Below are 21679 nucleotides of genomic sequence, written 5' to 3'. Positions count from 1 at the left end.
GTTTAAAGTGAGTGCTGCAATTTTAGTTACAACAAACAAGATGTGACATTAAAAAGTGTTCACTGGAAAAAGTGATCTCAACAGTAGGTATCAGAAATTGTGTCTGTGACTGTGTATCGCGAACAGAAGCATCGTGTGTTTCAGATAACTGCTCTTATCAAGAAGTTCTTATCAGAAGCTGGATTCCAGATACAGCTACAACAGAAGCAGGGCTGTTCAGTGACATTCAGACCAGTTTCCGTAGCTCTCTGCTCTGATGCTTCCTCTCATCCCACTGATATCTGTGACTGTGATTTAGAAAGGGGAAATTCATCTTCAAAATGTGGTACGTACTGCGACGAAGTGATAGATGTGGAAACTGCTGCTCTAAATCAGGTAGAGTGGAAAAATTATTACCAAAAGCAATGTTCTGTGTTTGTAACTAGGAGATGTTACACGTCCGTATACAGTTCTCACAAAAATATATCCTTTGTTTACCCTAGACCATTCGTTACACACATTATACACTAATAACAATTTTTTTGTGTCACTGACTTTGAGAAATTGTTGTTGTCGAGAATCACTTACGAAGAGTCTCCGCAAATTTAATGAATCTCTCGAGGATTGTTCTCTTTATAATGCGAATTTACCTCTCATTTCGGGAATTTACAGGTAATCGGTTTTTCCATAGTTACAGATCGTATACGAATGAAAAGAGGTATTTACATCAAAAGTGTCTCTTTCAACGCGAAAAGGCCACATATATTTAGAAGTTTCAACCTGCCGAACTTTCGTAAGGGCAACGTGGAATATTCACTTTTATGAACGCATCTTAATCTGACGGAAGATTATTGTTAACCTTATCATAATAGATGTGGTTTGTTTTCAGTGTTAACACGAAAAACCTAAATAAGTAAAGTTTACCTAAATATAGAAAAATTAGTGTTGTTGGTTGAAGGATACTTATACAGATTTATTTCTTGGTCTCCAACAATCCACAGTTTCTTTTGTAAAATACTACCACGTCGATGTCTCGAACTTCTTTTTATTGTTGTTTCTCTTTAGCTACGAAGTGAATATTTGGCGACGGGCTTACGAATCATTTGTCCTTCATCACCAGCTGTAGGGCAGGTAAGGAATGAAACCCGATTACGACACATTGATACTTTATTTAGATGATTTTGGACATGTATGTCGTTATCTGACAGCGAAAGCAAAGAAGGCGAAAATATAAATCATCTTTCACGAATTCTTGGTGTAGGTCAGAGATATTACATTTTCGTTCATTCATGTGCCTATAATCGCATTTGGAGTATCATGATTCAATTGGTATCTTACGATTTACGAAACAGTGATTTCACGTAGCAAAAAAAAAAAAAAAAAAAAGTTTCTGGACTATCCAAACGAAAGCCTCCACGTAGAGAAAGCCGAATATTTAAATAGGTGTCCTTTTTGTGTTTGGAAGCGAGACGGGCGGAGATGGAAAGCTACCAGCGCATACTGTACATATACTCGACAGTCCTTACCCGGTGGGTGGTTCTTTTGATATTTCTTCACCTTACATTTACAGAAATACTTGCCTAGAATATCTTTTGAAAGAGAAGAATGGGCCGCTGCCGTACTAGTTTCATCTGGTAACAGCAGTTGCTGGTTATTATCCGGATAACTTGTCATATTTTGGCCTTCGACTGTTCCATGAGTCTCTAGTGGACTTTCCTTACCACTCTGAGCTAACATTGTAGCTTGCTCCATCAGCGAGTCATTCATTACGTTTGAAAATGAAAGAAGTTAAGTGCATAAAATTTTTTTCGATCTTTTGGCAGATCTTGAAATATTTGCTACATCACAAGAGACGTATTTCTGTTCTTAGTTTTTTCTTCTTATAAAAATAAGTAACTATTAAGAGATTAAAGCTATCTTGCTCATACACAGTCTTAGAGCGTAACATATAATAGTAAGTTTATTTCAAAGCAATACAAGTTACAGGGTATTTATTCCTTCAAATATTCCTCTACGAGTTATGCATGACTGATCTTGATACAGAGTTAGAAGATTGCACTTCATATTACATTTTTAAATGTTGCTACGTTTTCTTTCTCTTTTGAAGACTATATTCCCAGCAGTCTATTGCACAGTCCATGGTTGAGGATGTTTTGATCCCATGTAGCTTCCTCTGCTCAAAGTATCTTTTACAGTATACCATACAACTTACAAAGTACATCATAGTATACATCCTCCCAGTCACCCCATTCCCGTTCCTTAACGAAGTCCATCGACTCCTCCTGACACTTGTTTCCTCTGAAATCGCACGTGAAAGAGAGAAGACTCTCAAACCTTCAAATTGTCTTTATGTTCATCTCGGAAGACACGTGAGGGGAGGCAGTACGTGACGAAACACTTGTTTGAAACATCTCCCCGCAGAATTTACTTACAGTAAGCATTCCCTTCGTGTGCAAAAATTCTCCTCTTGCGTCTGACACTCGACACTTTTGATAACCTCTGGACACTCTTGTGCCAACAAAACTAAGTCATGACCAAAAGCGCAATTCGTCCTTCAATACTCCCAGTCTCTTTTATTAACCAGAAAGTCCTATAACACCGAGGAAAATTCAAGAACCGCTGGATTAGCGATTCTGTGCGCTTCTTACTATCACAGAAGAATCTCACTGTCTTAGGAATCTTCCACTGAGAGTTGTATGGTACCTGCGTTTCTTACAATCACTTTCCTTCCGGATTTATGTCCTTCAAGTACTCTTCGATTTTATCTGTTTAATGACAGTTCGGTAATAATATAATCTAACAACAGTAAGTCTTTTCCCATCTTCACGCGCAAACCATTATATCTGTTTATGTTGACAGTCTCTGTCTCTGCAAATATTCCAAATTTTTTTGCCATTGATTGGTACGTATTAAACGTTCCTGCACCAAAAACTGAAGTAATGTTCGTGTTTATGTTAGAAGGAACTTGTCCATTAATTACTCTTCTGTGTTTGTGAAAATTTCAGCGGGAATAATGTCGTGTAGATTCCACTTACGTAAGCAATACTCAGATATGCGACTTAACTGAGTCACTCGTCTAGTGTCCACATACTATACACCATACATCCGTATCTGTCACACCATGTGGAAGCCATTTATAAAATCGTACAGTTAAATTTACTACATTCTCCAAATCGTGTCAATTGAGTATCAAGAACCTTCCTTAAAAGGATCACAACCGACTTCATTCCTCAGCCTTGTATAATACGAGCAAACGCTTTACTTTTAATGGCTTCAAGACGACGGGACATTGAACAGCTTTCCATCCGCCTCTCTTCTTTCCAATGGCTACTTTCTCAGTCTTCTACACGACTTGTCACTACGTAACTAAACCAAATGTTGTATTACGACTTCGAATACTTTTGGCTTCATTTACAAGCTACTGTATACTTTTCACACAAGTTCTCATAACGTGCTTAGCAACTAGGCCCGTATCACAAATTCGTTGCACCACAGAACAGTGAAACGACCAATTAAATTTTTACTTTTGGTTGCCAGAACGTAAACCTCTTGTCTGAAGTAATTGCAATACCGTGATCTACACGTCATGTGTAATAGAGATTACATGTCGTATATGACAAATCATATTATCCGATAAATAACCATTGAAGATCATGGATTCTCGAAAAAACCACTCACGTGATATAGCCAAATAACTAGTAAAGGTTTTAGTTGCACGTTTTGTAGTGCTCATCCAAACTTGCATTAGTATCTCAGCAACGCGGATCACTTCCTATCATTTGAAATTGCACTTACACACTTTACTGAACTATTTTCTTTTCAAACAGGACAACTTTCAAATACGAACCCTTCAAGGACGAAAATTTCGATTACGTAGCTCAAAATGGGAGCGACGTGTTTAGTCAAGGTGTCATCCGTGTGTCACCCTCTGAATGCGTTCTGCCAGCAGCTTACATGGAAATCGCCCTAAAGATAAAGAATTTCAAAGTCTATGAAGACGATGTTTGGGTTGTGTCGTTCCCAAAGTGTGGTGAGTATCGTAAGGACAATCTGTATTTTCTGAAAATACTCTATAGTATTATTTTTGTTGTTTGAAAACAATATAATCTTATATAGGCTCTTCATTGACACGAGAGATGGTGTGGTTGCTAATGAAGGACTTGGATTTTCAGACAGCGAGGAACGTGGACCTGGTTGATAGGTTTCCGTGTCTGGAGTAAGTTTCTAAACCATCGCTAACTGCTGTCATTCACTGGTATTTATGAATGTTACATGCTTCCCTGTCACAGGACCTAATAGTAAATAGAAAACAGATTTCTCACGCATATGCACACCGCTGCTGCAAGCTATTCGAGATTTTTTATTCCGTTTTATGTGTATTTCTATTCAGCATTTCCCATTACATTTCAATATTACATGTGCGAAGGTTAACTGAAAATGTTATACGCATATTTTAGATTAACTAAAATAGTACTATTCATACAGTTACATAAGAAACATTTCTTTCAAACACAAAATTAGAACATATGTAGACTCATAAGATTCATATTTACAAATACAGATGTTTATCTTGAGTTGTGATTACAAATCCATTAGCCTTCTAGCATTCATCCAATGTTTTTGTGGTATATGTGAAGTTATAGAGGAACCAAATGACTGTCACACAACAAAGAATCCTACTGAACTGTAAAAGTTGAAAAAAGTCACTAATTTATGAAATAAGTCTTATTTATAGATGAGCTTCCGCAATACTTTTTCAGTCATTTGGTACTTGAGACTGTGGCTCTCTTTCGTTGTATTACTGCAGGTTAAAAGCAAATAATCAATAGTTTGATCTCCTCTAGATTTTTATCAGTTATTTTGTAGAGTTTGTAGTGAGGTGTCAGGAGGGTGGGTGAGATTAAGTACACCAATATAGTTTATGGTCTAACTTAATGTTGACTTAGATGTTACTTGAGTAAGTTTCACGTCAAAACTTAAGTAACTGTTCCTGAAGAAATCAAAGTTTCTGCTCCAACCGTCCTACACCCGTATTTAGACCTTTCCAATAACAGCTTACAATGGGCACTGGTGGTTGGTCCGTGAAATATATCCAATGCCTCAGTGATCTCTGGAAACAGGGAGGCCATTCCAAGGCCATCTGAACACCACTTTGCGCTTTTCTCCCACCTCAGAAAAACCGTACATCGCATGCTCCTGCAGCAGTATGGATCACTTGGGGCAAGACTACACAAATTCTAGTTGTTATATGTTGCTTCGAAATCATGATACGTCTATCCTAATCCTTCAAATGATTATTTACTGTGCAACAAATATCATTTGAGTTATACTCCCAAACGAAACTAAGCAAAGTCTCCAACTCCATGCACTAAAAAGACGCATAACCAATATTGCAACAAAACTGCAGAAAACAAAATATAGTAGTTAATAATGACTGCTGTGGTCGACAATCTCCCATGCACATAACCACAGAAAGTGATCACACTAAATTAGTATCTCAAGCAAAGTTCATATATCTTATTGTTGTGATCTTCAGTCCACAGACTGGTTCGGTACAACTCGCTATGCTACTCTATCCTGTGGAAGCTTCTTCATCTCCAAGTTACTACTGCAAACTATATCCTTCTGAATCTGCTAGTGTATTCATCTTTAGGTCTCCCTATACGATTTTTACCCTCCACGCTGCCCTCCAATACTAAATTGGTAATCCCTTGATGCCTCAAAACGTATGCTGCCAACGCATACCTTCTTCCAGTCAAGTTGTGCCACGAATTCCTCTTCTCCACAATTCTATTCAGTAACTCCACATTAGTTACGTGATTTACCCATCTAATCTTCAGCATTATTCTGTAGCACCTCGTTTTGAAAGCTTCCATCCCCTTCCTGTCTAAACTATTTACCATCCATGTTTCACTTCCACACATGGCTATGCTCCATGCCAATACTTTCAGACAAGACTTCCTATCACTTAAATCTTCTTCAGAAACACTTACCTTGCCATTGGCAGCCTATATTTTATATCCTCTCTACTTCGATCATTATCGGTTTTTTGCTCCCCAAATAGCGAAACTCATTTACTACTTTAAGTGTCTCATTTCCTAATCTGATTGCCCCAGCATCACCTGATTTAATTAGACTACATTCGATTATCCATGTTTTGCTTTTGTTGATGTTCATCTTATATCCTCCTTTAAGACACTGTCCATTCCGTTCAACTGCTCTTCACATGGAATACGCTTAATATTTCTCCTCTTACTGAGTCCACTGTGTGCAAGTAACACACCTAACTGCACGACCAACATTAACAAAACCGAGTTTCTGCAGGGACGAATTCTAGACAGGAAATGGAGAAAAAAATGTCTATGAACGTGTGTCTGAATCTGCATCACTGCCACGGTAGATGGCGCTGACGAGTGGAAGTTTCTCCACGTGCCCTGTGTTCCTTGTGTGTTGCAGGCTGTCGGGATCAAGCCGAGATGATGCTTATGTACAGCCAAGCTGTTGGAAACGGACGAGAGGCAGCGCAGCTGCACCAGAAGAAGTACCCTCACAGACATCTACCATACCATACAACATTTAAAGCCTTTTTTTGCATTTATATCATATGGGTCCTTTCAGACAGACGAACGTTCAGGGAAGCAGCAGACTGTGCCTGCGCTAGACTTGGAGGTTCGAGTTCTCCCTCTCGGCCGTTTCCATTGGCTTGACCGTGCATAAAAACCATCTCAACTTGTTCCCGACAAGAATACCTGACCATTCCGCTGCTTACAGCACGCTGCATCATTAACACAGCCTGCAACATAAGGAACACAAGACACGTGATTAGAGGAACTTCCACTCGTCAGCACCATCTATCACTGCAACGATACATTTCCGGACCCATCTTCATAAGACCTTTCTCCTCCATTTCAAATCACAAGTTCTTCCCTGCAGTTTGTCGTTTTTCTTTATTGTTCACCCTGTGTATTCTCCATAAAATACTGAAAACTCTACTCCTATTATCTGATATTCTTTTCTGCTGTGACATAATAAATACATATAAATAATAAAAATGTCCATTTACCGCTTCTCCTCTCGTGGTCTCAATGCGTAGGAAATCTGCTAGTGTTTTGTGTGAGTACAGCTGCCTTCCTTTCTTCCTACCCCATCACTCCTTCCTAGAGAGCGCTGACATTAGAGGTGGCTACGAATCTAGTGCACCTCCAAAAGGACTGACACGTACAGCATGTAAGTTGGTCGTACATGTTGACAATTGTAGCTTAGCATTCAATAATCTGTCACATACCTGGGTAGCAGGTAACAAACCTCTTATTCTTTAACTTTTGGATGTGTCAGCGTTTTAGGAACACCCACAGATCGACACGATATGCTGGTACGTTATCAGTGTAGATATGTGGTTAGCCGTTAATGGGGAGTGGAGATCACACAATGGGATTTTGAACATCGTTCGTAGCAATAACACAGTTTAATTAATTTCCCAGTGGTGTCATAAATAGACAGACTAATAACAATACGAAACACAAAAATAAAGGATAGGTGGTTTTGGAGAACGGTAGGTCTACTCCCCAATAACACATCAGGGCACAGGATTCAAGCCTGGTGTTTCCCACAGATCTGGAAGCTCCATAGAACGCACTGGTCAGGTAACGCGAGCTCTGTGCAATTCTGTAAGATAGATAGGAAGTATCTTAACGCACACATAACGAATGCAGATACATGACCAAGTTAAACCGTGGCTAAGAGCAGTCCAATTTGGTCTGGTCTTTGGCATGGAAGATAATCACTGTGGTCTTTGAGTTATGTTTAAGGCTCTTGGTGAAGGATGGCTGAGAATAGTATAGTGTGCTGCTGGTGTGAGTTAAGTCACAGTGGAAACAAAATTTGCGGGTCTCCCTTGCCACAAACGCCGGAGCGTTATCACAACTGGTACCTTGGGCGGTCCTGACAGGGAAACAATTCTCGTCAAATGTTGAATGATGTCTGCTGCAGTTATCTTATCTCTGCTCATTAACCGAATAAAATGCGAAAGGGTTTCAACAGCAGCAGAAATATACTTTTGGTCATACTGGGTGCGAAACAACGCTCCAACATAATCAGTGAACAGTTGGTCCATGGGATGTACGGCACAGGGGGCCTCGATAAGCCCCCTATCACGTTAGTATTAGGTTTGGCAATCATGCGAGTTTGAAAGTTTAACACTCGCTCTCCAATCTCTGGAAATCTTTATGTAAGGACGACTACGCAAGAACTTCCTTCATCTTATGGACGATTTAGGTGTCCCCTGTAACAGACTCATGGTAGTACTTCTACACCGCCGGGACCAAATGCAGGGAAAACCAACTTTTAGCTTCCCGTCCCTCTGCATACAATAACAAACCAATCCCTTCTGTATCTCATAGCCCCGTTCTTTCTCTCCTGCTGACAGCTTCCGCTTAGTCAGAGCAAAGTCAGAGTCGTGCTCTTGTCGTTCTCGCAAATCGTTGAACAGAGAGGGTATTGCAGTTAACACAGCCAATATACAACACACCTCCACTGAATCTTCGGAGATAACGGTTTCATCTATCAACTCCTCAGTCATCCGACATGGGCGATGTGGCCGAGCGGTTCTAGGGACTTCAGTCTGGATCACATTCTCGTGCATGGATGTGTGTGATGTCGTTGAGTTACTTAGGTTTAAGTAGCTCTAAGTCCTAGGTAACTGCTGACCTCAGATGTTACGCCCCATAGTGCTCAGAGCCATTTGAACCATTTTTGAACATGGGCGATATTTTTGTGACCCTTAATGTACCTGACCGAATTGCGGAATGCCGAGATTCACACCTCTCAGTGGGCGATCCCTATGACCCACCAGAGCTTCACTGTCCGTTTACCAAAGTTCCAAGGGTAATCGAAATTTCTCGTGAATGAAAGAGCACAGCGAGAGCCACTAACTAGCAGATCGAATACTTAGCCTCGATGTGTCCCTGCTTCCATGTGTACACCATAGGACGACGATCACCGTCCTATTCTTGCAGCAATAGGGCCGCAACACCTGATTTCGAAGCGTGATAAATGGCTTCGTAAATTGCGAAACCACCAAGACGGGTACGTTGCTCAGTGCTGAGACAGAGGCGTCGAACGTAGCTTCCTGGCCGCCTGTCCACATAAATGGCTACCCATTTTTGCACAAATGGTTTCAGGTAGCATAAAGTTCCGCAAACCAATTTTCTAAGGATTGCTCGTAAGTAAGGCGAGGACTTCTCTGACGACGTGATAGAAGAAGAGACAGGAGTCGACGTGGAAGAGAGAAGGGATCCAATATTAGAATCAGAATTTCAAAGAGAGTAAATTTAACAGAATGGTTCGATAACACTCCATATAAATTTGTGAGATCATTAGGCAAATTGACAACTAAGTGACTATTCACGCTGGTGTTGCGGCCGAAACACGGCCGTTTCCTAACTCTGTTGTGGGTGACAAATAAATGTTTTGTAAAACGTGGCAAAACAGGAGTCAGTCAGTTCACATTTCCACTATAAATCAGCTCTGAGACCATGCCTGCTAATGAAAGAAAAGGTCATTCACACACACAAACCAGCACAATAATGTACAGCGGTCGTCCGTAATATGTGGTTGCACTTCATAATGTAGCTGCGTTTTATGTCTAAGGACGCCAGCTCACAACTGTCAGAATGTACTCGAAATAATATTTTTTTTTAAATAAATGCAGGCAGGAAGTGCTACACAAGAAATTAGGTACGAACTCCTGGTTGGTTAATGCTTTTTGTAACTGAAAGTTGTTCCTTCTCCCATCACCTTAAAAATAAAAAAGTAAAAATGTGTTTCACAGTTTATCCTTGAAACTCACAGTCCGATCGAAGGTTCGTGTATCAGTGGAGGGTATCACCTAATTCACGATAGATCCCGTGAGGCTTTCGCAAGAAAACCGTTAAAGTTACACAGTTCCAGTTCAAACTACAAGTCCCACACTGACTTCACACTAAAATTACTCTCTACGATATTTCAGTGCCTGTGTTACTCAGAATTACCATGCAAAGTACCTTTGGACACGCATACATGTCCAAAGGAACAGGCACAGCAGCGGCTACACGCGCTGTGAAATACATTTACTGTATTCGCAATTGCGAATATGGACAGCCATCAGCTGGTGAACGGAATAACGACAATGCAAGTTTACGCCGACCGTGACTCGAATCCGGATTTCCCGTTTGTCGTGGGCGTTCGCCTTACCATTTGGCTATCCAAGCACGGCTCAGGGTCAGGCCCAAACTTTCATACTTTGTCAACCATGTCTCTACAACCTGTACTCGTACATACACTTTACTTGAAAGTCACTCTCCCGGTGTCTAAGAAGCTGCAGTCATGGACTGTGCGGCTGGTCCCGGCAGAGTTTCGAGTCCTCCCTCGGACATGGGTGTGTGTGTTTGTCCTTAGGATAATTTAGGTTAAGTAGTGTGTAAGCTTAGGGACTGATGATCTTAGCAGTTAAGTCCCATAAGATTTCACACACATCTGAGCATTTGAAATTGCCCGGTGTCGGCGTATAAATACGATATTGCAGTACCTATGTTATTCTAAATTACGATGCAACGTTTGTTAGGTAAGTGTGTAACGCTCTCGCTCTGACTAAACGATCCAATGAGGAAATGCGGCGCTCTTCGTTGGATATTGTTTATCTCTTCTGTCGCTTGCCTGGTCAAGCGAACTTCAAGTGCCATGTCTCCCAGTTACGGAATATACATAATGGATATACTAGTAGAGGTTGTAGACACATGGTTGAAGAAACATAGAAGTCTGGGTTTAGCCATAAATCGTGCAGGCATGGGCAGTGGTAAGGCGACCACACGCGGTGAGCGGGACATTCGGGTTCGGGTACCGGTCCGACGCAAATATCCATTGTCGTCATTACATTCTGGAGCTGATTGTTGTCCATACTGGAATTTGTGAATAAGCTAACAAATGAAGTCCAACTTGTAGTTGGGTGCGACAGCCTAAAACTGAAAAGTACCGCACGAGCTTACCACATACACAACCTACACCCCACCAAATTCTCCATTCCAGATTTGATAATTCCACGGAAGAAAATCGAGAAGAGGGCCACTCACAACGAAACTATTTAATCCAGAGTTGGCGACTTATAGTAATTCAGCTCTCACAAACCGCGACTCTGTTCCCGTTCATCAAACACAATTACTCACAGAGACCGCCCCCAAAAAAGGCTGTATCGAAACCCACGTTAAAAATTGTTGATCTACGACCATTGAAGTCAAATCAACGGCTTAGTAAGACAAATGCTGGAATTAACAGTTTAAAAACTTAAATTGTCCATTATATGTGGGTTTAGAGGGAAATTTTCCAAGAAATCTGATGCTGCCGTTCGTTTTCTTTTATTAGTCATGGTTTCTTTATAAGTATTATTTTTCTGCGTCTATCCTTAGTTTTTCAGGTTTTTTTGGAACGAGTATTAGTAAATAATTTAAACTATACATTCTATTAAATACCTTCTTATTTCTGTTTTATAGTACTTTCACTACTCTTACGATTTTTATAGTTATTTAGCACGAAAAATTCTTTTACGGTACGAAACGTACATTTCGGTCTGACATTCAAAAATGTATACATTTTCGGTGAGTTTGCAGTGACTGTTCGATGCAGCTGTATGTGATGTATCTATAGACAGTGTGTTCGTTATAACCACACGATTCGTCGCCGACACATTAACTTCTGTGGTTCAGAAAACATACATAATGCTTTTGTAAAATAAGTTACAGACTAATGCAGATGTCCTAAGCGAGTCCCAGTCTCGAAATCTACTCTTTCTTCTGATAGAGATGAGCATACTATCTCCTCAGTTACATATATGGATCAATAATTATTAGTTTCTGAATAAGTTTATATTTCAAATGGCAGTGCGAATGTTGCCATTGAGCATGTTTCCATAGTCCCCCTCAGCGGCCTGGCCTTCTCCCGTGGCGAAGCAGCGCGTCTCAGTCCTAGGGGTTTTCATGACTCAAGGACACTGCCATCTGTGGAGAGAAGTGTGAATTTTCCCAATACGTGTTCCTGTCAAACAGATTTTGGTCCACGCACTCGCAGTCTCGTTTTGAAGTCTGAAATAAGGGTCTCTCACCTTTCCAGTGGGCAACCTCATTACTGTGTGTAGATTGTATGAGACTGGAGGTATACCATTAGACTTCCTGAAAAACATCATCGAAACAATAACGAAGATAGCAACATGCGACATGTGCAAGAATTGTCGCACATCAGCTTAACTACTCATTCATCCAAACTGCTGGAAAGAACGATGTACATAGGAATGGGGAAGAAAATTGAGGATGTGTTAGATAACGATCAGTTTGGTTTTAGGAAAGGTGAAGGCACCAGAAGCAGTTGATAATGGAAGGAAGGCTGAACTAAAATCAAGACACGTCCAAGGGATTTATAGACCTGGAGATAGCATTCGACAACGTAAATTGGTGTAAGGTATTCTAAACCCTGAGATATACAAGGGTAAGCTATTAGGAAAGCCATGCAATATACAAAAAGTACAAGCACCAAGACGGAACAATAAGAATTTAAGACCAAGAAGGAAGTGCTCGGATTAAAAAGGATCGTAAACCTGGGATGTAGTCTATCCGCTATAGTGCCCAATCTGCGCAATGAAGAAGCAATGGCGGAAACAAAAAGAAGGTTCATGAGTGGGATTGAAAATCACGGTGAATGGATAACAGTGATAAGATTCGCTGATAACACTTCCATCCAGAGTGAAAGTGAATAAGGACTGCAGGATGAGTTGAATGCAATGGGCAGTCTAATGAGGACAGAATATGAACTGAGAATAAATTGAAGAAAGACAAAAATAATGAGAACTAGCAGAAATGAGAATTGCGAGGAAGTGAATATCAGAAATGGGGGATCCTGAAGCAGACGAAGATAAGCTGTTCATCTAGCTAGGCAGCAAAATAACCCATAATGGACGGAGCAAGGAGGACATAAAAAGCAGTCTGCCACAGGCAAAGTGGGCATTCCTGGCCATGAGAAGTCTACTGGTATCTCACATAGGCCTTCATCAGAGGATGAAATTGATGAGAATGTACGTTTGGAGCACAGCATTGAATGGTAATGAAATATGAACTATAGGAAGACAGAACTCTTGTCACAGCATTTATTTCCACCAGTGCCTTTCTTTTGCTAACAGCACCGGCCAGGATTTTTGCAAATTCTGCACACACCTTTCTTGAGATATCAGGTGGCAGTCCCTTCAAGAAGGCAACTATTGCTCTAGGTTCTGCTTCCTGAAGAATAATTCAGCTCTTTTCGTCATTACCCGTCAACTAATACATATTTACCTATATTCCCTGCCTTCTACCTAGAAAACTCTCAACGAATTTTTGGTTTTGCGACACCCCATGTAATTGTCCACGAAAAGTCTGTAGCAATTTTCCCTTTTATAACTCTGTACCAGCCCGTCCCTGAGTTCCGAATGTTTAATTATTCCCTGTCATTATGTTGTATACATGGAAAAATCCTGGAGATACTAGAAGGTTTCAGTTAGATTATATAATGGTAAGACAGAGATTTAGGAGCAAGGTTTTAAATTGTAAGACATTTCCAGGGACAGATGTGGACTCTGACCACAATCTATTGGTTATGAACTGTAGATTATAACTGAAGAAATTGCAAAAAGGTGGGACTTTAAGGAGATGGGACCTGGATAAACTGACTAAACCAGAGGTTGTAGAGAGTTTCAGGGAGAGCATAAGGGAACAATTGACAGGAATGGGGGAAAGAAATACAGTAGAAGAAGAATGGGTAGCTCTAAGGGATAAAGTAGTGAAGGCAGCAGAGGATTAAGTAGGTAAAAAGACGAGGGCTAGTAGAAATCCTTGGGTAACCGATGAAATATTGAATTTAATTGATGAAAAGAGAAAATATAAAAACGCATTAAATGAAGCAGGCAAAAAGGAATACAAACGTCTCAAAAATGAGATCGACCGGAAGTGCAAATCGCTAAGCAGGGATGGCTAGAGGACAAATGAAAGGATGTAGAGCCTTATCTCACTAGGGTTAAGATAGATACTGCATACAGTAAAATTAAAGAGACCTTTGGAGAAATAAGATCCACTTGTATGAATATGAAGAGCTCAGATGGAAACCCAGTTCTAAGCAAAGAAGGGAAAGCAGAAAGGTGGATGGAATATATAGAGGGTCTATACAAGGGCGATGTACTTGAGGACAATATTATGGAAATAGAAGAGGATGTAGATGAAAATGAAATGGGAGATACAATACTGCGTGAAGAGTTTGACAGAGCACTGAAAGACCTGAGTCGAAACAAGGCCCCGGGAGTAGACAACATTCCATTGTAGCTACTGACGGCCTTGGGTGACCAGTCCTGACAAAGCTCTACCATCTGGTGAGAAAGATGTATGAGACAGGCGGAATACCCTCAGACTTCAAGAAGAATATTATAATTCCAATCCCATAGAAAGCAGGTGTTGACAGAGGTGAAAATTACCGAACTATCAGTTTAATAAGTCACAGCTGCAAAATACTAATGCGAATTCTTTACAGACGTATAGAAAAACTGGTAGAAGCCGACCTCGGGAAAGCTCAGTTTGGATTCCGTAGAAATGTTGGAAAACGTGAGGCAATACTGACCATACGACTTATCTTAGAAAATAGATTAAGGAAAAACAAACCTACGTTTCTACCATTGGCAGACATAGAGAAAGCTTTTGACAATATTGACTGGAATACTCTCCTTCAAATTCTGACGGTGGCAGGCGTAAAATACAGGGAGCGAAAGGCTATTTACAATTTGTACAGAAACCAGATGGCAGTTATAAGAGTGAGGGGCATGAAAGGGAAGCAGCGGTTGGGAAGGGAGTGAGACAGGGTTGTAGCCTGTCCCCGATGTTATTCAAGCTGTATCTTGAGCAAGCAGTAAAGGAAACATAAGAAAAATTCGGAGTAGGTATTAAAATCCATGGAGAAAAAATAAAAATTTTGAGGTTTGCCGATGACATTGTGATTCTGTCAGAGACAGCAAAGGACTTGGAAGAGCAGTTGAACGGAATGGACAGTGTCTTAAAAGGAGGATATAAGATGAACATCAACAAAAGCAAAACGTGGATAATGGAATGTAGTCGAATTACGTCGGGTGACGCGGAGGGGATTAGATTAGGAAATGAAACACTTAAAGTAGTAAAGGAGTTTTGCTATTTGGGGAGCAAAGTAACTGATGATGGTCGGAGTAGAGAGGATATAAAATGTAGACTGGCATTGCCAAGGAAAGCGTTTTTGAAGTTGAGAAATTTGTTAACATCGAGTATAGATTTAAGTGTCAAGAAGTCATTTCTGAAAGTATTTGTATGGAGTGTAGCCATGTATGGAAGTGAAACATGGACAATAAATACTTTGGACAAGAAGAGAGTAGAAGCTTTCGAAATGTGGTGCTACAGAAGAATGCTGAAGATTAGATAGGTAGATCACATAACTAATGAGGAGGTATTGAATAGAATTGGGGAGACGAGGAGTTTGTGGCACAAGTTGACCAGAAGAACTGACCGATTGGTAGGTCATGTCCTGAGGCATCAAGGGATCACAAACTTAGCATTGGAGTGGAGCGTGGGTTGGGTAAAAATCGTAGAGGGATACCAAGAGATGAATGCACTAAGCAAATGCAGAAGGATGTGGGTTGCAGTAAGTACTGGGAGATGAAGAACCTTGCACAGGATAGAATAGCATGGAGAGCTGCAACAAACCAGTCTCAGGACTGAAGACCACAAAAACAAGAACGGGTCATTATGATAAGTAACATTTTCACTTCTTCTGTCTTCTGTAAGAACTGGTCGTCAGTACAATATCTCAACTTTACAATTGTCAACAGGTTACCTATAAATGGTATTATATCCACCAAGACATGCCCAAAAAAAAGTTAACTAATTAATCGGTAGCTGAATGTAGGGTGGGGATAGTCAAACTGGACGAGGCCCTATCCCCTTTTATTGAATCCAGCTGATTATGCAGGTCTGCATTATTCTGCTCGAAAGTATCTAACCGCTTATGCATATCTGTATTATTCACTATCATCTGACCTACTTGTTCTGTTATGGATTTAGTCACTTCCAAAGCGTTAAGTTCTCGTGTTGGAGTTCCTGCTATTACGCAAATTTTGTCTAATACACGAGACAACAAGGGTAGAAACAGAATGATACAAGTAGAACATTTAAATATAACGATATCAAAACAGTTCTTGTTATAACTCAATTTCTCCACCTAAGTGGGTGCTCAGTATTAACATTTCACACATTCCGTAATAAACTTCATGCGGTGATTGAGCCACGCTCGTCGGTTCACATTTCCTTTACTCACACCATTGCCCTTGCAAACGAAATGCAAACTAGCATACATGGCATCCTAAATTTACATTACACACTTTCAAATTATCGTCTGCAACCAATGTGTTTGAATTGAAGATCTGCATGATTGGGAAAACCCACAAAAATACAGCTACAGCTCTCAGCGAAATGACTTTCTTATGCTCCTCACCGCGGCTGTCAACATCGTTCAAAATGCACTTGGCCTCTTGTGCCTCAGGTTTCCAAAGCCCAGAGATTTCTGACGACAGTTGTAAATGGTTGTCTTGGCGGTAGCTGACATTAGGTGTCCCGTTATGTCACGATGGCTAGACGATTAGATTCAAATTTGGTACTCATTTCCCCTGATGGACCGGACTCTACTACAGTATCTGTAACTGCTGATTGAACTTCTGGTTCGGATATTTCGTCTGCATTTTCCTTCTTCAGTACATTGTTGCTTCTATTAATCTTCTCAGCCGTTTCATCAAATGAAGCCACTCCGGTGCCTTTTAATTTTGCTTGTGTCCCGGCAAGGCTAAAAATCACGTAACTAGTACCTGTCAAAGAGGCTGAATAGCTTAGAGAGACAACACTGCGACCACAGTGAAGTGAACTGAACCGACCTCCGGCATGTTCTCGGGACTGGAAAGAAATAGGCGTCGAACGTACCACTGCGTAAGAAAATTATGAAGTTGTAGCTGTTAGTTTTAGCACAGTACGAGTAGCTTTCATTTAAATACCGTGACCCAGACGGTCAATAGCAGAGAATTTACCGTAAAAAATACATTCTAACAGTTTAGTTTAACATCCATCTTCGTTTGTTTTAGTGCACCCTCTTACACAGAAAACTTTCAAAGAATAACCGTGGTTGTAGAGACAAACATTCTATATAAAAATACCTGTAACTTCGACTGTGCTAACCACTCATTTCGTATTTCATACAATAAATGAAGAAAAATAACTGTGTTGCACTGAGAAAGGAAGCACCACCTTATAAATCACGTATTTTACAATTCAAGCCAACTAGGCAGCCGAATATGCACTGCAGCTATTTTTGTCTTAATTTTATTGAGGTGTATCTGCTGAATCAGGTTGCACTTCTTACATGTAGAGTCTAATTATCCAAAGTTACGTAGTGGACGCTCCCACCCCTTGGATGATTCGTAGTTTTTTCCTTTCTGTTTACTAGATTGACGCTGGTTGCGACCGATTCCTCCACTGCGCCAAACTTTTCGTGTCTAAGCAGCCCTTGCAAATTACGTCCTCAGTTCTATACTTACGTATTCCATGTATACTTACGTATTCCACGTATTCTTGCTCTATAGCTGTTACCCTCTATACCGCCCTCTAGCACTACGGAAGCTATTCCGTGATATCTTGAACAGATGTCCCATCATCCGGTCGACTTTTTTGTCAGTGTTTTCCATTAACCCCATTCCACGTCGATTCTGCGATGAACCCCCTCATTTCGTACTTTATCAATTCATATAGGTTTCATCATTCTTCTATGAGGCCACATTTCAAATGGGTTTCACTGTCACACAATTGTGTGATTCAAACTACGTTCGCAGCAATTTATTCCTTAGACTAAGTCCCCAGCTGACTTCTCTCAGCCAAGATTGCCCTCCTTGCTGTGATAGTCTGCTTTCTAATGCCCCACTGGCTCCGTCCATCGTGGCTTTTCTGCTACCTGCGTAGCAGAATTCGTTAACTTCGTCTAATTGTGATTTCCATTTCTAATGTTAAGTATATCTCTATTCTCATTTCTGCTACTTCTCGTCACTTTCGTCTTCCTTCGATTTACGCTTTTTGCAGACGATACTAGTGTCATATTGAAACCCTTAAGATCAAAAGCAACAAACGTGACAGTGATGCTTTTTAAAAAATTTTAAGAGGGTCTCTGTAATTTAATTCTTCCTAAGTTTTTAGAAAGCACATTGTATTCTGTTCTGTACAACAAGTACTATCTAACCAGCGATTGATGTAGCGAATGAGCAGGAGTCAGTAAAGGGGGTAGAAGGCTCCATATTTCTAGATGTACATGTTGATGAAAAGTTGAAGTGGAAGACACGTTACTGAGCTACTCAAACTTTGAGTTCAGCTACTTCTGGTTTTCGTCTAACTAATAGTTTTCGAAATAAGCCAATCAATTTATTGGTCATATTTTCATTCACTAATGTCTTACGGAATTACTTTCTAGAATAACTCTTCGCTTATAAAGAAAGTATTACTGTACTAAAGCGATCAGTAAGAATAAAATGTGTTACTCATTTACGGTCATCTTGTAGGAGCCTCTCAAAGAGTTAGGCATATTAACTGTACTGGCTTAATACGTACACTATCTTATCAAACGTATCTGGGCACCTATTAGTACAATTAATATGGGGTGTGTCCAAACTTTGCCTCTAAGATGGCGTCACCTCTGATGGGGACACTTCCAGTGAGCTGACTGAACGTCTTTGGAGGAATGCTCAAGACCCGACACCAGAGAAATTAATTGTGTTAGACACTGCGATGTCGATCGAAGTTGGCATTCTAAGTCATCCTGAAGGTATTCCATTTGGCTCAAGTCATACCATTATAGGAATGTTATAATCCAGAAACAATTGCCTCACAGATGGTGCTTTATGACAGGGTGCAGTGTCATCGTCTCCGATTCGTTTTACTGTGCGCAGTATATAATGCTGTAAAATATATTTACTTTATTTACTTCCTTTTGCATTTAGCTTTATCGTAAGGGCAGTAATGGGAAAACAACCTAGCCTCGAAAACCACACTCCCCCGAAATTCACGGTCCGCGCTGCGCACGGTTGCAGGTAAACGTTCGTCAGGTATTCGTCATACACGAACCCTTCCATGCGATACCTGATCGCCATCCCAAATCAGTCGTTTCCAGCCGTCAACTGTCCAGTGGCATAGTTCTCTACATTACTCTAAGCGTCGCTTGATACTGAAAACAAATATGTCTTATGGAGAGCTGTTAGACCATTCCTATTCCTTTTAACACAGTGTTATTGTGCTGGCTGATCTGCTGATAGTACTTTGGAAAGAATGAGTAATACGTTTCTCTGATTTCATGAGATTTTTTTACAGCAACTCTCTGTATCATTACATGAGGTCGACCTGATGTTGATCTATATTATATTGATTTATATTATATGGACTTCTAGTTTCAGCCGCACGCAGTTGACGTCAGCAAGTGTATGGGCCTGAAGATGACGACGTTACAGCGCTGAACCTAGTTGCCAAAATAAAATCGACACCTCAAATACAGCTGGAGGAATTTCTTCATTTTCTATATAAATTTATACCAGCTGACGTCCCACTGTCCTCCATTTCAACTATGGATGTACGAAGAAAGAAAATGTGATGTTGATAAAGCTGTGGTTGTTCCTTCACGTTTCATCTTCGCAATCACAACACTAACCGTCGACTTGGGCAGCTTTAGAAGCGTTGAAGTATCCCTGACGAATTTATTACTGAGATGACATCCTATGACCACGTTTGGAATCACTGAGTTCTCCTGACTGACCCTTTCAGATGTTATTGCTGCCGTCGCGATATTTCTATCCGAATCCTTGAATACCACCTGGTTTGCTTCTCGTGATATTTACCTAATTCCTCTCTATTTAGAGGTGTCCGCATACTTTTGCTCAAATAGAGTATATTCGGTACTTCAATTCGTCATGAATAGTCCACCTCTGTTTGATCAGCATAGTTATATCCGCAAAAGAATGACCTTCACTACCGATTATAAAGCTGTCTGTGGCTCACAAAGTAGTTGAATAGACAGCAATAAAAAGTTTTAGTAATTTCCCCAACAAAATTAAAGTATGATAAGTAGCAAAGGCAGCTTTAAATCTAGCTGTCATTATCCGACGGTGCTCGCAGCATACATAGGGTAAATCCGCCAGTCAAATACGAAGCGACGTGATATTTGCCAAGTCTCCCAACTCTTTGGTACGCGAGCGACTTGGTGCAAGGAAATAAGTCGGCAGCAGGGTGTATCTCAAGTTTATGGGATCTGCACGGTTGGAGACAGAAAGAAAGACTCGGGTACCAGACTAGGGAGCTTTTGGGTGTTATCTTTGTTGCTTCTTCCCGAATTTCAATGAACATATCGAAGAGCACAGACAATGAGCCGTAGTTTCAGTGATCGTGGAACACATCCGTGCTGATTAGATACTCAGATTTCTACAACAAATAGTCTGGCTGGCTCGAATCACGAAAGGAACCAGTTACTTATTGCTCAGATCGAAAACTAAGAGCCCGTTACACGTCACACTGTAAGTGACCATAGGTACAAGTAAACCACAATAGACCAACAACCCACAGCCCAGAGGTACGTACAGGCAGGAATGTAAGACCGTCTTAGTCTACAAGCTTAACTGATTAGATTCCTCTAAGTACATAATTGTCTCTGACGGCTGACGGACACCCGAGGTTCATGCTCTGCCAGGAACTCCCGAAGTTTTGGCCTCTTCCCTGCCCCTAAACTGGTGACCTCTGTATATTGTGTTGGAGCTGTTTGCTTATAGAAGGTGCGTGACCGCGTCGCAGTGTTACACGCAATTCGCAATCAATCAGCTCGAAATCAGGGATTTCTTAATGTTCACGACCTCATATTGGCCTGGCAAAAGCGTCAAGGTCTGTACGTCTCCACCTATGTTTACAGGCTCGTTAAAATTCTTACGAAGATAACTGCTCCCGCACAGGCCACGAAAGCCCAAAGGTACCAAGTGTTGCCGCGGCATCCTTAGCCCACAGGCGTCACTGGCTGCGGATATGGATGGGCATGTGGCCAGCACACCGCTCTCCCGGCCGTATGTCAGTTTCCGAGACCGGAGCCGCTACTTCTCAGTCAAGTAGCTCCTGTGTTTGCCTCACAAGGGCTGAGTGCACGTCGCTTGTCAACAGCGCTCGGCAGACCGGATGGTCACCCGTCCAAGTGCTAGCCCAGCCCGACAGCGCTTAACTTCGGTGATATGACGGGAACCGGTGTTACCACTGCAACAAGGCCGTTGGCCTTGCAATCATATTACTTTTTTTTTTTTGTTTGCTGACAGTCCACTCATGGGACTCGTTACATAACCTATAATGGTTGGTTGGTTTGTGGGGGTTGAAGGGACCAGACTACAAAGGCCATCGGTCCCAAACCTATAATGATTTCTCCGGGCAACCACTTCTATAACATAAAGGAGTGATTACTTAACAACCGCCAGTAGAAAAGAAATGAGGAAAGTCCTTGTTTTTAATTGTCGTTCCATGAATAGGACGAAAAAATACTTTCATTATTGTTAACACTAATGTACACATATCCTGTAAACTGAGTCGCC

At 40.9% G+C, this 21679-nt stretch overlaps 1 protein-coding gene across 1 annotated transcript in view; it reads left to right on the top strand.

The window, feature by feature from the left end:
- Window positions 1–233: 233 nt before the first annotated feature.
- LOC124616190 (luciferin sulfotransferase-like) overlaps window positions 234–21679 on the top strand; it is a 60511-nt gene continuing 39065 nt past the window's right edge. Inside the window, exons 1-3 of the mRNA XM_047144487.1 lie at window positions 234–325; window positions 3807–4009; window positions 4096–4195. Coding sequence (XP_047000443.1) covers window positions 321–325; window positions 3807–4009; window positions 4096–4195 — 308 coding nt within the window. The 5' untranslated portion in view covers window positions 234–320. The remainder of the gene's footprint in view (window positions 326–3806; window positions 4010–4095; window positions 4196–21679) is intronic.

This window comes from Schistocerca americana, chromosome 5, assembly GCF_021461395.2.
Source record: "Schistocerca americana isolate TAMUIC-IGC-003095 chromosome 5, iqSchAmer2.1, whole genome shotgun sequence".
Lineage (NCBI taxonomy): Eukaryota > Metazoa > Arthropoda > Insecta > Orthoptera > Acrididae > Schistocerca > Schistocerca americana.
This window is presented reverse-complemented; position numbering and strand designations above follow the sequence as displayed.